At 41.3% G+C, this 15,273-nt stretch overlaps 1 protein-coding gene across 4 annotated transcripts in view; it reads left to right on the top strand.

Moving 5' to 3' along the window:
• Window positions 1-15,273, top strand: part of ARHGEF28 (Rho guanine nucleotide exchange factor 28) — a 1,591,074-nt gene that overhangs the window by 872,199 nt on the left and 703,602 nt on the right. For all 4 annotated transcript variants that reach the window (XM_069627491.1, XM_069627492.1, XM_069627490.1 and 1 more), the window contains exon 8: window positions 8,954-9,026. In XM_069627491.1, the coding sequence (XP_069483592.1) occupies window positions 8,954-9,026 (73 nt within the window). The remainder of the gene's footprint in view (window positions 1-8,953; window positions 9,027-15,273) is intronic.

Here is a 15,273-nt window from a genome sequence, read left to right as displayed (position 1 = left end):
AATACAGTCTTAGAAATAGTTTCTGAATATAAATATCTTGGTGTGACTGTTCACAATAAAAAAACCAACATGATATATTCATCACATCTTGACTCAAAAATGACTGCACTGATATCACAGGCCAAGATTTTAATCATAAATATGGTAAGTTTAGTACAAGCATCTGTTACTTTTCTATGAACAAAAAGTCATTCCTGTCATGCTATATGGAGTCGAAACCATGTTAAATACCCAGATAAAAATGTGGAATGGCCTGGAGGCCAGATTTTGGAAAAAATCTTTGAAATTACCTAACTGCACCCCAATGCCGATCCTCCGCTACGAACTAGGCCTAGTGTCGTTAGCAGCACGCATACAATGGCGAGTGTGTAGCCTATTTCGTAAATGTCTATTGGGTCTAGGTGCTAATAATCTTCTGAGTGTCATAGCCCATCAAATAACATCTTCATCCAATCATTTTCCAGTGACATGGCGTAAGTGTATAATAGGTGCCATGGCCAAAGCTGATATCACCGTAACTTTATTGATTGAGAATCCATCTCGAGCTAAAGTTAAACTATACCAATGGGATTGGATTAAGAATCGAGCAAACTGCATGAAATATAGGGACTTTGACACCATCAAATTCAGGTATAAAAGATTGCGACACATGTCGGACTATTTTACTAAAATGCCCTTCACCAGTCATAAGAAACAAATATGTCAGTTTTTGATTAAACCTGTGGCCTACAAGAGAAATACTGGCACATTGAAAGATAATATCACCCTCAATGTCGCTACTGTAACGTTACCACTGAAAAGGAGACTTTACAGCATTTATTGTATTCATGTCCTATGTTGAATGCTCAACGAATGTTATACTTTAAAAATCTCTTATGTTTATTTACTGTTGCTACTGATGAAAAAGTTTGGCACATGTTGTTTTTGGATAAGGGATTTACAGTATTGAAAGCCATAGTTCAATTCTTGGAAGTTGTTTTACCAACAGAAATATGACATGAAGCACTTCTCTTCTTTGCAATTTATTATATTTTACACTTAGATCGTAAAACATGAGATAGGCCCAGTGTCACTCTAGACATGATCTGTTAGATTTGTTTAAATGTAATAGTTTTGTTTAACTAGTTTTAAAGAACATATTTTTAATGCAACCTTTTCTTTCCTTTCCATTGTTATCATTACCTTTCATAACATATGTCATGTTTACGTTTCATGTTTATTTTGTTTCATTTTCTGTTTTTCTTTTTCCCATGTTCCTTTCTTTTCTGTCTATGAAATGTAAACTGCCTTTTTGTATTTGGAAAATTGAAATGTTCTCAACTAAAACAAAAAACAAAACAAAACAAAAAATTAATGAAGAGGGAAGTCTGATGGGAGTACCTTCTCAACCTAGTTTGCCTCCTCTTAGATGAGATGTCATCTTAGAGACTCCTTGCATTAAACAATGTACCATTCTGAAATATTAAAGTCTACACATGTACTCATGTTACTAATGGATTCATCAGATTTAACTCTTTGGTGCAAATCAAATGATGCAATTTCTTTTTATCTTGGTAGGACATATGGTTACTGACTTACATATTTTTGTCCATTTAATTCACTTCTACCTTTTATGTACAAGTTATTTTCCCATCTCAAATTAGCTGGCTCACCAATGTTCACGCTAGGACATATGTAAACCAGGTGATTTTGTGTTTCATTGCACAGAAACAGTGCATGCCACAGATATATAATGAAAATGACCTCAAACAAAGTATATACCAAGCTGATCATGTCAAAAAGGAAATTAACTCTCTATGAGGTTTCCCTCAAGAGTTATGAGCTTAATAGTGAATCTGAATATAACATTCAAAAGACACTTCTACTTTACACCATATTACATGGCAGTCATTAGTTTTTCTTCCCAGCAACGAATACCTTGTATTTTTACTGTTAGTTCAGGGTTGAAAGTATTTATGGCTTCAGATGCCTAGCGGTAGTATAGTCTCTTGTAGTTTGAGTTCCTGCGGGTTTATTTATTTATTTATTTATTTTACATTTATAAAGCGCTCACACAGCCCGCAGGCATCGAGGCGCTGTTACAGGAATTGTTAGTTTTTCTTAGTTGTGTAATTGTGTTTTTTCTTTTGTCTTAGTTACGTATTTATAACGCGCTTAAACACTCAGAGGTTTCTAAGCGCGGACCCGGGGATCGAACCTGTTGTTGCTTTGTGCCGTCTTGCTTCCAAGTCGCGCACGCTGCCGCTGTGCTATCCTCCCGGGATATGACTGCCCCCCTTAGAGTAGTTTCCAGGGCCTAGCAAATCTTAGATAAAGGGCCTCATTACGTGTTGGGCACTAACCCCATTGGTAATCCCGACCGGGGCTATTAGCAGACATTTTCAAGACTGAAGCAGAACTCAAGAAATTCTTTCGCACCTTAAGATTGAAATACTTCTTCGAAATATACTTACCTGAGAAAAGAGAATCGGAAAACATCATCTCACAGGACCGAGAGACACCACGCGAGAACACCAGTGGTCTAAAACCAAAATCAAGTTTCATGCCGCCCGCCCATACCATCCCGTGTGAATTTTACACCTTCGAAAAGATATTAACACGAACCGTGACCACCAGCCTCATACGCAAAAACTTCTACCAAGAAAATCTGAGTAAAGAAGAACGAGCAGCACTTAACACACTGAATATGGACAGATCTATCACGATCAAGCCAGCTGACAAAGGCGGCGGAATTGTCATTATGAATACTACAGAATATAACGACGAATGCCTGCGATTGCTAGCAGACACCAACTCCTACAAAAAAATCCTTGGAGATCCGACAAAAAGACTACAAGATGAGATTAACAGTTTAACCAAGCACGCAGAAGACCAAGGATGGATATGCGAGGACGAACACAGGTTCCTTAAGAAAACGCACCCTAGGATACCGGCATTTTATATCCTCCACAAGATCCACAAGCACGCCACCAAACCACCAGGGCGGCCGATCGTTTCCGCCTGTGACTCCCTTCTGGAACCTCTGTCCCTTTACACAGACCACTTCTTAAAACCATTTGTGGGCCAAATGAAATCTTACATTAAGGACAGCACGGAAACTATCAAAATTCTTCAAACAGTGGATTTAACACCCAACTCCATCCTGGCTACCATGGATTTCGAGGCCTTATACACCTCCATTCCACAAAGCGAAGGACTAACAGCACTCGCCAAATGCCTTAACAAAAGACCAGACGTTACTTCGACTCCGACCAACTTCATCCTTGAGTGTATCCGCCTGGCTATGTCAGAAAACTTCTTCCTGTTTGAACACCAGATATATCAGCAAGTCAAAGGCGTGAGTATGGGCGCTACGTTTGCACCAGATGTGGCCAATCTATATATGGCCCAATACGAAGATGACCACATGTATAACGAAAACAACCCGTTTAAAGATCACATCAAAATCTGGCGGCGGTACATTAACGATGTCCTTCTGATTTGGGAAGGAAACAAAGAAACTTTGACAGCTTTTCACCAGTGGCTCAACCAAAGAAACACACACATCAATTTCACTATCGACTGGGATTTCCATGCCATTAATTTCCTGGACCTACACATCTACCGCTCTGGAAACCAACTCAAAACCGAACTCTTCCGCAAACCCACAGACAGGAAAAGCCTACTACATTTCACGAGTTACCATCCTCAGGGGCTCAAATACAACCTGCCCTATGGACAATTCCTTCGGATACGCAGAAACTGCACTGAGAGGGATAAATTCGAACAACACGCCGCACAGCTACAAACACGACTTATGGAGAGAGGATACCCCAAGAAGTCCATAAAATCTGCTAAGAAAAGAGCCGCCAACACGGACCGCACAATTTGCCTCACCCCCAAGATCAAAGATCCAACAAATAGAACTGTTTGTGTGACCACATTTAGCCCTGTAAGCAATCTTGTTAAGGCCACCATCAACAAACACTGGCATCTCATCAAGAACGAAGGGAGCCTCTCCAAAAAACCGCTGTTCGCCTTCAAGAAGAACAAAAACCTCAGAGATACCGTGGTGCACACCTTTCTTGAACCAGCTAGAATAGAATCCACCCTATGGAACCTACCACCGGTCTTTGGACATTACAGCTGCGGCCATTGCGTAGCCTGCAGATACACCAAGACCAGCAAAACCTTCAGCCACAAAGACCTCAAATGGGCAATGAGGAGCCACACGAACTGCGAGAGCAAATATGTCATTTATGTCATCAGTTGCCCATGTGATCTGATATACATTGGCAAAACAATAAGGCCCGTAAAACAAAGGATCAATGAACACAGATCCTGTCTAAAAAACTCAGTCCTAGACAAACCTCTGGTTGAGCATTTTTCCAAAAAAGGACACACACATGAACAGTTCACATGGACCGTCCTCCAGCAACTAACCCTGCAGAAACGAGGAGGAGACATTAACCTCGCTCTTACCAGATTGGAGCAGAAATGGGTCCACAAACTCGACACTGTTAAGAATGGACTCAACATTACAGTGGAATGGAAACACTTCTGGGACTAGTCATTTAGAATCATACCCCCTCGTGGGACTTTAGCCTACCACAACACCTTGGCCACTTGTTAATAATGGGTCCTAGCTGTGGTTACACACACAATATACGAATGGCTCACACACGTTGCCAGCCAGAACCTGTGATATTGCACTGTTTGATGTTATTGTATCTACAAATTATGTACGTGTAGACACATGTGGTGATATCACACATGTACAATTGTGTTTTGCTTCCTCGCAGATGAACATATGCATGGACATGCACAGAAAGAACTTGTATTCAGCGCTTGTGAAATCACTGTTGTCCCACTACATGTTTTACATGAGCTCCTCGCCCATGCACTTCAAGACATCACCTGTCCCATTCCACACTGTATGGACACACCCATTGCACGGGATGACTCCCGTTGAGTGACAGCATTTAGTAGCCTATCATAGGAGGTTCACGACACCCTCACCAGTACTACGCAGAACAGCACTGGGATTGGCCCAGTATACGGGGGGCGTGTCTAACCCCCTCAGTTATATCTGCTGATTCACGGCAGGCAGCCATTTCCACCGCCACCGTGCACCAAGCAAGAACTCGAATATCGTGAATCAGGTAAGCCAGGCCCCTTTACAAGAACGCTGCACTGTTTGACACGTCTTGTCTCGCCTCTCGTCACCATAGTGCTCTGACAGGGACATAATTTTATGTGTCCCTCCCCCCAGATCAATGGCTAATCATAAGCCCAGCGCCGTTTAAATCCGGTCTCCCCGGCACAGCCGATCTACACCAGACCTAGGACTACACCCAGGCCTCTTGACAGTTTTACCGCCTTGCTCCGGTCGGACGGTAAGCTGTGTTTTCCAATACACCACTGGTGTATTTTTCTAGCACCAATGAGCTGTTATTTATTAACCCCTATTTCATTATGCACGTTATGAGATCCTCATAGTTCTCCTCCTTCCCATAGATCTTACCTACGGACAGACTCTTCAACTAGTCTCTCCTGATGAAGGCCACCACAACTACTAGCTTCAACCCAGCGATTATGGCCGAAACACAACTGTGTCGATCACTTGTGGCACAACTGTGAAAATACCCTTTTGTTGTATGTTTCGAATTTCGTGTTGTGTACACTGTTTCTGTTTAAAAAACCACACCCGGGTTGAAAAACAACCACGGGCAGCACTGATCTGAGTTACCTATATCACCTACGTTGTATACTCACATGTGCTTGTAACTAGGGTACTCATCTTTCACATCCCGATGAGGGTGCACAACTGCATTTCCCTTTGTTTTTATTAAAACCTGTCCGTTTTTGCTATCGTGCTTAGCGAGAGTTTGTATAAAAATTGAAGACACCGGTTTTTAAGATGGAAATAAATATGTCTAAAAACCGTGGATTTTTGTGAGGATCTCGCATCCTGATTATTTGTGTTATCAATATATGTACCCACCTGGGCATATCAGGACTTTGCCAGGCGCCCTTTATTTTCTTACCTTCCCAGCAACAAATACCTTGTATTTTTACTGTTAGTTCAGGGTTGAAAGTATTTATGGCTTCAGATGCCTAGCGGTAGTATAGTCTCTTGTAATTTGAGTTCCTGCGGGTTTATGACTGCCCCCCTTAGGGCACTATTACCACTTGCACTATTATCGCTGACAGTAATAGCACTGAAAATCGGCAAAATCGTCACGAATTTGCCCCCAGCTGAGAGCTGGGGTTTACATCTGCCAAGCCCGTGATTTGGCGGAACCTTAAATGCGGCGGTAATAGCGTTACCACTGCATTTTAGTGTTACCGCCAAACTCGTGATGTTGCAGAAAACATTTTGTTTTCCCAGGTGCCTTATTCCTTCCTTCGGGACCCTAGCAGATTGAAATATCAAATTGGATGGGAAAGAACCACTGGTCGAGCGGAATCCCTTTATATTTTTTTCAAATCTCGAGCCCAACATACCCCCAGATGCAGGCCATAAATGTGACACTTAGAATTTAAATCCATTTCCGCCTTACTGTAACCTAGTTCCAGAGACAATCATTATCTTTATGGCTGATTTCAAACAAATTCCAATTCCTTGGGAAGGGAAGGCATCTCTATTTCATTGCTGGAGTTTGTGGAGTTACACAGAATACCAAATGTCAGCGTTCAGTCCTGGCTTCATTTAGGTTTGGTCTCATTCACAATTGCAGCTTTTAAATTTACATTTTCTCTGCCCCTTGATTTTCCATTTTACATAAAATGCTGGTTTATCCATTGCATTTGCTTATCACAGTCCTATCAAAGGTCCACATTTTCAACATCTGTCGTTTTCCTAATCCTAACTCTTTATTTCTCTAAAGGAAAGCGGAACATACAGCGGCAAAAAATGCAAATTTGTTTTTTTCTGTCGCTTTAAAATAGCTGCGATTTTCTCCTCAGATTGTGCAGTTCCCCAATTTAACACATGTTACAGAATACTTTCTTGCACTTGTAAATGTTTATCTCAGGCCTTGTCACTATCTTTTGATTTTAGAGTACTGCAAACAACGCACATTTTTACTTACATGTGTTTTTCAAATGCTGTGCACAGGCCGCAGCGTACATGTGTGTTTTTAAAATGGCACATTGCTCTGCATCTTTTCTTTGAATTAGATTTTCCTGCAGGCTGCTACAAACATGGGTGCTGTATCAGTTTATAGCACCTGCATTTGAAGTAGTTTGATTGGTTAAGCACCTCTTACAGAGTGCTGACAAGCCATATGCTCACTGTATAGTCTGACCATATCCACTCTTGGCCCTGCCTGCCCATTAACCCCATACTGTTAATAAAGTATTCGAAATGTCATAATATGTCTTTTAACAATTTTGGAACATTTCTATTTGTCTATTCTCAAAAGACTTCAACGTGCCCTACAGTAAATATTAGTTTTACGGTCCCACTCATTGATCTTATCAAATGTTTACTTTTATAATGTTCTGAGCTGCTCCATTTCCACCATTTTCCATGTGGTGGCATTTAGGTACTACATGTTTACAATTTGTATATCACCCTTTGTTTCAAAATTATTTTCTTGATCTCTTGTTTTGCTTTGTCCTTGTTTTATCAGCACAGTGTAGTCTTGGTTTTCCTCTTTTGTTATATGGTTTTACATAGGGGTTCTGGGTGGGCCTGTGTATAACCCATAAAAGATCTCTCTCCTTTTCACTTATACTCACCCAGTGGGAGTGGTGTAGTTTTATAGGTTTCCACATTAGTAGAAATGAGCTTCCCTGCAGGGGGGCTTGCCTCAAAGAGAGTGCATCCCCAATTCATGAAATGTTGCACTTTGCAGGGCACCCCCGTGGGTTACTTCACTCGTGTCATGTACATATGTAGGGCTAACAATCGGAAACCTTAACCCTTGGGCGGCCTTTTTCTCCATAGTGCAGCAGTCTTAATACAGCATACATGATTGGTGCTGCAATATATTTAGTTTTACTCCTCAGACTAGGATAGAAATAAACATGCTGTGAAATTTTGAAATCCTGAGGGCATACTTTTTAAGACATTCTATAGGATTTTAAATTTTGAAATATGCTGCTGTGGCCCACAGACAGAGGCCTGTTTCTCTGCTAGAATGCCAATCACATACTGAGGGTGAATGATTATGGTGGAGGGAACATGTCTCTCTTGTGTATATTCATTAGGGAACAAACAGTATTGAAATGTGCAAATCTCTTTTGGGAATTGGTGACATGTATTTTGAGTCATTGGTTTAAAAATTAATAACATGCATCTGTGTAGAGGAAGGAGGGTACATCATGCAGCTTTGGCAGCCATTGGAAAAGTTGCACAAAGAGGGCCATTTCTATGAGTTCACTTGAAAAGGCTCTGATTTTGGGTGTATTGTAGCAGGGCGGGCTGTGTCTCTTATGGTGATTCTTCCACCAGCAGATGTGTAATGCTTCTACACCAGTCACTGAGGAAAGGCACCTTTGTGTGTGGTGCACCTCCCGCATTGTCAGCACTGGGAGGGGCAACAATCAATTCTCTTTGCAGGAAGATCACATGTTCACCTCAGCAATGATGCCTCCTCTAACCCTAAACAAGCATTGCTCTTCGCCATGGACAGAATTACTCAGGGGAGGAACTTCAGGAAAACTAGTGTTACCCACTGACTAACTCTGTTTAAAGTTCACTGAAGGATACAGGCCATAACGATTTGTCCCCAATTTACTGAACCATAGAGTATTTGGATGCACTGGGTCTGGGAGAGTGATTGAGTATGGTAAGCTTTCTTTTTCACTCACCATAGGAAAGAGAGTGGAAAGTGTGTGGAGATTCTGCATGTTGGCCCACACACTTTCAGATTTGTAATTCTGTAATGAAAACCTATGTCATATTCATACACATACGAAAATATGAAGCAAATATGCTAAAATATGTCTTATGCTTTTTTTTTAGGTGTTAAATCTGAAAAATGGTGGAAGAGAAGTAGTACTGCAGATGCATTCATATGCATCAGAAACAGAGGAAGGTAGAGTTTTCGAAACTAAACATCTTTAATTTTCAGTGCATTGATATGTTATGTTACCTTATGTTAATAGGATTTTATACTGTGCCAAATGACCACCATAGTAGTTTCAGAGTGCTCAGACTTGCGTGTGGAGTGGCGTATTGTGCCCCCGCCACGGGTATGCAGACCTTAGATATCTAAATATCACCTATGTGATTGTTCGATACCAGGGATCCGTTTTTTTAGCCATTGCCAACCTTTTCTGTCATCGAAGTCTTTGTTAGACATGTTACTAGTTATATTGGAAGAGTACTGAGGAAAATCTTCTACAATGGTCACAGCATGTACTATTGGGAACCAATGTACAAGGTTTATCTAGCTCATACCCTAAAAACTCTAATGAGTCAGAATTGTTTTCTTATTAACGCTGCATGCATGTGCAGATGCAATCATTAATGAATCATTACAATACAATTAATTGGGAGTATATGATTATCATAGTGAACAATATAGATCAAAAATAGAACACATCACTTATACAGAAAATATTTTAATCAAAATTTATTATAGAAAAACAAAACATTCATTGTTAAGAATACACAAAACGCTATTGCCTCAAACCACACGAGGAACAGAAATTCAATGCCAAAATACAAAGGACAATAAAATCTAATACATCTTCATACATAAAACAAAATGCAAAGACATACAAAGGATACTAACAGTGCCTCATAACAATGTATGAAGGTTTAGCAACCTAGCCTTCAAGTATACACTAATTACAAATCTTAGGCAAATAGTAACAAACCTTAATATCTAAAAGACTACACTCAAAGGATAAATAGGGTACAATAGTCCTGTATACATTGTACTAGTAAAAAAAAGTAGTCAAAAAAGTAACATGCCCAAACTTCTTCAAGACCACACTAAAAGAGTAAATTGCATTCATTGGTGTTTTAAATATTATTGTAATCTAGTTTTGATAACTAGCCAAACAGCCTTGTCTTCCTTAGTTCTTCAATAAATATCACAATATACCAGCCAATTTATCTGGACTCCTCCAAATGTTGATAGATCTTTCATGTTAAATATCACATCGGGCTAACAGGAAAACAAAGCATCCATCATGCTTTTGGTTACTGCATCTGTTTTTTCCACATGTCATTATTTTGGGAGAGTCGTCAGATTTGCCGAAACAATCCCCTCCAGCGCCTGTGCACCTTTTTCTATACATTTGGTTAAACTTTTCAGTGATCAAATAACATTTTTGGTTATTTGTTCACTTTTCCTGTAATAAAAGTATGCTGACAATCTGCTTGCTCTTGCCTTTATTCTTTTACTGTGCTTTCAGGGATTTCTCCTGCCATATCTCTGCTAAATCTCTGACCCTTGTATGCCCACTATGTTTGTTGAGATTTTCCAAACAAAGGTTAATAGATCACAGGTACTATTGTCTGCAATCAGTGTCTGTCCGACAAACTCTTTTGAAGTTGGTCAAGGGGCATGTTGTTCTGGTTCGCACGTGTGGCAGAGATACCCAGTGATCTAATTACATTTATTGGAACTTCCATTCACCTGTCAGATTTACTCTATCTTACAGTCCTTTAAGGATCTAATCAGTGCTCCAGATAAGATTTGAAAATGAGAGTAGTTTACTCCCTATTTTCTAAAGTTGGGAGTAAAATGATTTTTTAGGGAGTAAAAATGTATGTCCAATTCTAAATGGGGGTATTTTATAAGGGAGTAGAAATATGTTTTAATTGGAAAGCAGAAATGTTTTTGTGATAGTTATTTATTTGCACCTTGTTATTAATAGACATTAAAAGATACAGGTTTACTTCTTCTGATCAGGCAATAATAATAGTAGTTTCTTCCTATCGTACTATGCACACTACTGGTCCAAACATATTCATGAATCTTGTGGGTAAAAGCAGGGGCACAAGGCTCTATGTGTCTGTTTCCCATCTTTTATTCAGAGTATTTTTATGACCTTTTTATTTCTTGAGAGTATTTGACTATTTTTAGGGAGGAATAGTGGCTGATACATCCCTTACCTGTAGGACTGGATCTAAAGTCATCACCAGGATACATGCCTTGAATCCTTATGCAGCCATTTTGTCTCCATTCATCAAAGCACCCCTACTCATGAAGTGGTAAATTCGGATTGCCATTTTAATTTATTGCTTATACCTCAAACTTAGCTCGAGAGCAGCAGGGAACTTTACATGGGTATGCTGACAGAAGTGGTATTGGTATTGTATACAGCAACACAATACTGTTGGTGGAGGGAGCAGAATTTAAGGATGGTGGGGGCATTTTGCACCTCTCCCAGGATTGAATTTGTCCGATGGTTGGGGCATGGCAGGAAAATGACTGCTTGCAAGCTTAGACTGCAAACTTTTGATGGTTTTGCTATGTGATGGACAAGAGCCCCTCAGAGGTGTGGAGTTTACCTGCCAAGTATGTTGGTGTTCCATACGTGTGAAGAACATCAAGGAGAGGGTTGAGTGGGTATCACCGGTAACGCTCTGGTGTACTTCATAACTGACACCAGCCATCCAACTGTACTGACATAAACACCGGGCAGTGGCAGCTTTTTTAGGTATTCATAAATCCTCTTACATGGGCGTCCCTAACCCATTATGGCCCCTACCCACAACTGATTAAGGTAATCACTGCAGTGATTTTCATTGCTGATTTGTAATGCTGATGCATTTAAGCATAGTACAATGTTTGGTCTTATCCATTTCCCCCTCTGTTTCATGAGAAAGGCTATTCTTCAGATAATTTGTGGTTTGTCTTTACAGAGCCATATTCACATTTTGAACAGAAATGAGGCGGTCCTAGAGGCTCTTAGTAGCAATGCTTGAAGTACATAAAGCAGCTGCAGCATGTTATTTGTTTTGAGAACTTTAATTCTATCCAGCCAAGTCACTTTGTTTTTTTTTAGATCTGCATAAGTAGTTTATACCATTAAAGTGTGAGGGATAATTTAATGTATACATTGTAACCAGATTATGAGTGAGGTTAATCCCAACTCCCAGTGGAATAGATATATTTAGCTTTTTTCTGATTTGGTGAAGTTCACTTTGACAGTTGATTCTCTAGAATCCTAATGGATTGTCTCTGAAAAAAGTAACAATAAGGTATTTGGGCTAGTTAGACACTCCAATAAGCCATTGGTGGACAATGCTTAGATTTTGGGCCACCCACCAAAATAAACTTATTCTGTGAATTTCCCCTAACCATGGCCCCAAACTGTGCATGGATAAGTGCAAATGGTAATGTAGAGCAGGGGCTTCCTTGTCTTGTCCACTTTTGAAGTATGATTGATGCTAAGAGAAGTCAGGTCATCGAGGCTTTGTCAAATGGTCCAGGAATAATCATTGTCCTACTATTAGTACCAAAGTTAATCTTCCCTGTAGTTCTATCCTATAAGACTTTATCTACCCTATCAAAGGTTTGTCTATTTCATCCTTCTGGGTTCTCTTAAAGCTTACCCTCTTTTCACCTCTTTGTCTCAAAGGCAGTGCCAGTGGGATAACTGTTATAACCAGACTCTCTTCTTTTATCCCCAAGATTCTCTGCTGTGACTTTCAGATGCTAAGTCATCATTGCCAGTAGTGTTGTGAGAATGTATTTCCGCAGCCCAAAGGTATATGGTCACCTAGATCAAAAATGTTCCTTCTATACATTTTCTGTCACTGTGCCCAGAGTTTGCCTTCTGGCTGAAGTGGAAGGGCCAATCTCTTAGAAGACTCTGCAAGCAGTGCTGTCAGTGCAGTGGCGTGTAGATCACTGGCTGTGAGCATCACCTTCTCATCATGACAATAATACCTTGTACATGAGGCAACAATGATATGATGCAGCCATCTTACCTGTCATAATTTATTCCTGGGTGTTGCTTATTCTAGTGTAAGATCTCTGCCAAATTGCCTGCCTGAAAAATAGAATTTCTTTCTGGTATGTTTTCCAGTTGTTATCCACGCTCTAAAGTACTGACATTCTACTTGTGGTAGTCAGAACCTTGGGGGAATTCCCTTTGGAGGCTCTCCTGGAACCTTCACTGCAGAATAATCCGCAGCCTAGAACATGCTAAGCTTTGGTGGTGGATGAAAAGGCACATTGTCCAGAGCTCATGTGCAGTGTAATGCGAAGTATAAGGTAGTGGGCAGGCTTTCCTTGATCAAGCATGTCCACACTCAAAATGGCCACTGCAGTACGTCAGGAGAACTGCCCTTTATGGTTTAGCTTATTCTCATCTTAGTGTAACAAGGATCAGCATAATCCAAGCTGAAAATCCTGATGAGGCTCTAGAATTCAAGGCCCCACATAGAGCTGGCCGGCCATACTTTGTGCCCTCCCCCACTTCAAGAGAAAAAGGAAAGACCATAGGTAGTAGGGAATTGCAGTTGGGGTGGTGAGGCAGAGCACAGATGTCCTGAAGGGGACCAAAATAACTACCACACAGATGATTTTGAGCACCCAAGGACCACTCGGAGGGGTCCACTAACCTCGAAAGCAAGTCCGAGCCTGGACTGATTTCTCCTCTGACTGCTAGCTTGACTACTACAGTCCCATTAGAACTGAATGGTGCCTTTGAGAATCTTGGTGTACAACAGCAGTAGGATAAATCCTTGGTGGAGATAAGAGAAGATCTTTAGCTCTCAGACCGGACTGTTCCAATGACCCTCTGCCATATTACTGATATGTTATGTTACGTTATTTTACATTTATATAGCGCCTTATGTACCTTTGGTATGATCTCAAGGCGCTGGTAGGTTGAACACCCTCGGGAACCGAAGTTCAAGTCAATAGAGAGAGAGTCATAAGGTGCGTGTGAGCACCGGATATGTGTGCAGCGGTGTTGCATTCCTGTGACAGCTGCTTCTTAGCCGTAGGTGTGGTGGTTGGGAGATCAAGAGTATGTGTTCATTCTGGCAGTTGTTATCCAGACCGATTCTGGCTGAGTTAGGCCTGAGGAGAACGCCTAGGCTGGAGGGTGTGAAACCAGCTGTGTTTAGAGTATGAGGCAAGTGATGGTATGAGAACAGCTATACCGAATGGTGTCATAGTATCGCTGTGTTCTAGTTGAGTGGTGGTGTAGAGAAGAGAGTAAGCGTGTGATGTGATAAGGTGGTTTGTCTTGAGATCGGGCACACTCCAGTAGTTCCATGCACTTCGGCCGTTCCATGCACTCCAACCAGTCTATGCACTCCCACCATTCTATGCATTCTCACCATTCTATGCACTCCCACCATTCTATGCACTCCCACCATTCTATGCATTCCCACCATTCTATGCATTCCCACCATTCTATGCATTCCCACCATTCTATGCACTCCCACCATTCTAAGCACTCCAACCATTCGATGCACTCCAGCCATTCTATGTATTTTGGTTGTTTTATGCACTACAGATCGTTCCATTCTCTCGAATCATTTTTGTAAGTGTCCATTCCGTGCTCTCTGTCTGTTCCGTGCATTCCATCCGTTGTATGTACTCACTCAGTTCTAAGCAAACAATCAGTTCGATCAGTTCTATGTATTCCTTCTAATCAATGCACTTCGTCCGATCTATACATGTTATTGCTTCATCATCCGGTCTGCTCATTTCCACGTTATCTGTCCTCAATGCATCATCCATCCACCTCCTGACCCGATTCATATACCCAGTTTCGTCCGTTCCATCCACATACGTCATCTGTTCATCCACATACGTCATCCGTTCATCCACCCACTTCATCAGTTCCACCCTCTTCACCCGTTTAATCCACGCAGTTCTTCCTTTCCACCACTTCACATGTTCAACCCACTTCATCCGTTCCACCAACTTCACCTGGATTCCACCCACTTCACCGGTTCCACCCACTTTACCAGTGCCATCCACTTTACCGGTTCCACCCACATCACTGGTTCCACCCATTTCACCCTTTCCATCTACATACTTCATCCGTTCATCCACCTACTTCATCCGTTCTACTCACTTCACCCGTTTCGTCCACACACTTCTTTCGTTTCATCCACTTCACCGGTTCCGCTCGTTCTACCCACTCCACCCACTCCACCCGTTCCACCCACTTCCCGGTTCCATCCACGTACTTCCCGGTTCCATCCACATACTTCGCCCGTTCCATCTACATACTTCGCCTGTTCCATCCACATACTTTGCACGTTCCATCCACATACTTTGCACGTTCCATCCACATACTTCGCCCCTGCCCATCCACAAATACTCACAAAGTATCTAGCCAGACTGCCACTGCCAG

Source organism: Ambystoma mexicanum, chromosome 6p (assembly GCF_040938575.1).
Source record: "Ambystoma mexicanum isolate Mex_15411 chromosome 6p, UKY_AmexF1_1, whole genome shotgun sequence".
Lineage (NCBI taxonomy): Eukaryota > Metazoa > Chordata > Amphibia > Caudata > Ambystomatidae > Ambystoma > Ambystoma mexicanum.
The sequence above is the reverse complement of the archived record's forward strand: the minus strand, read 5'-3'. Positions and strand labels throughout refer to the sequence as shown.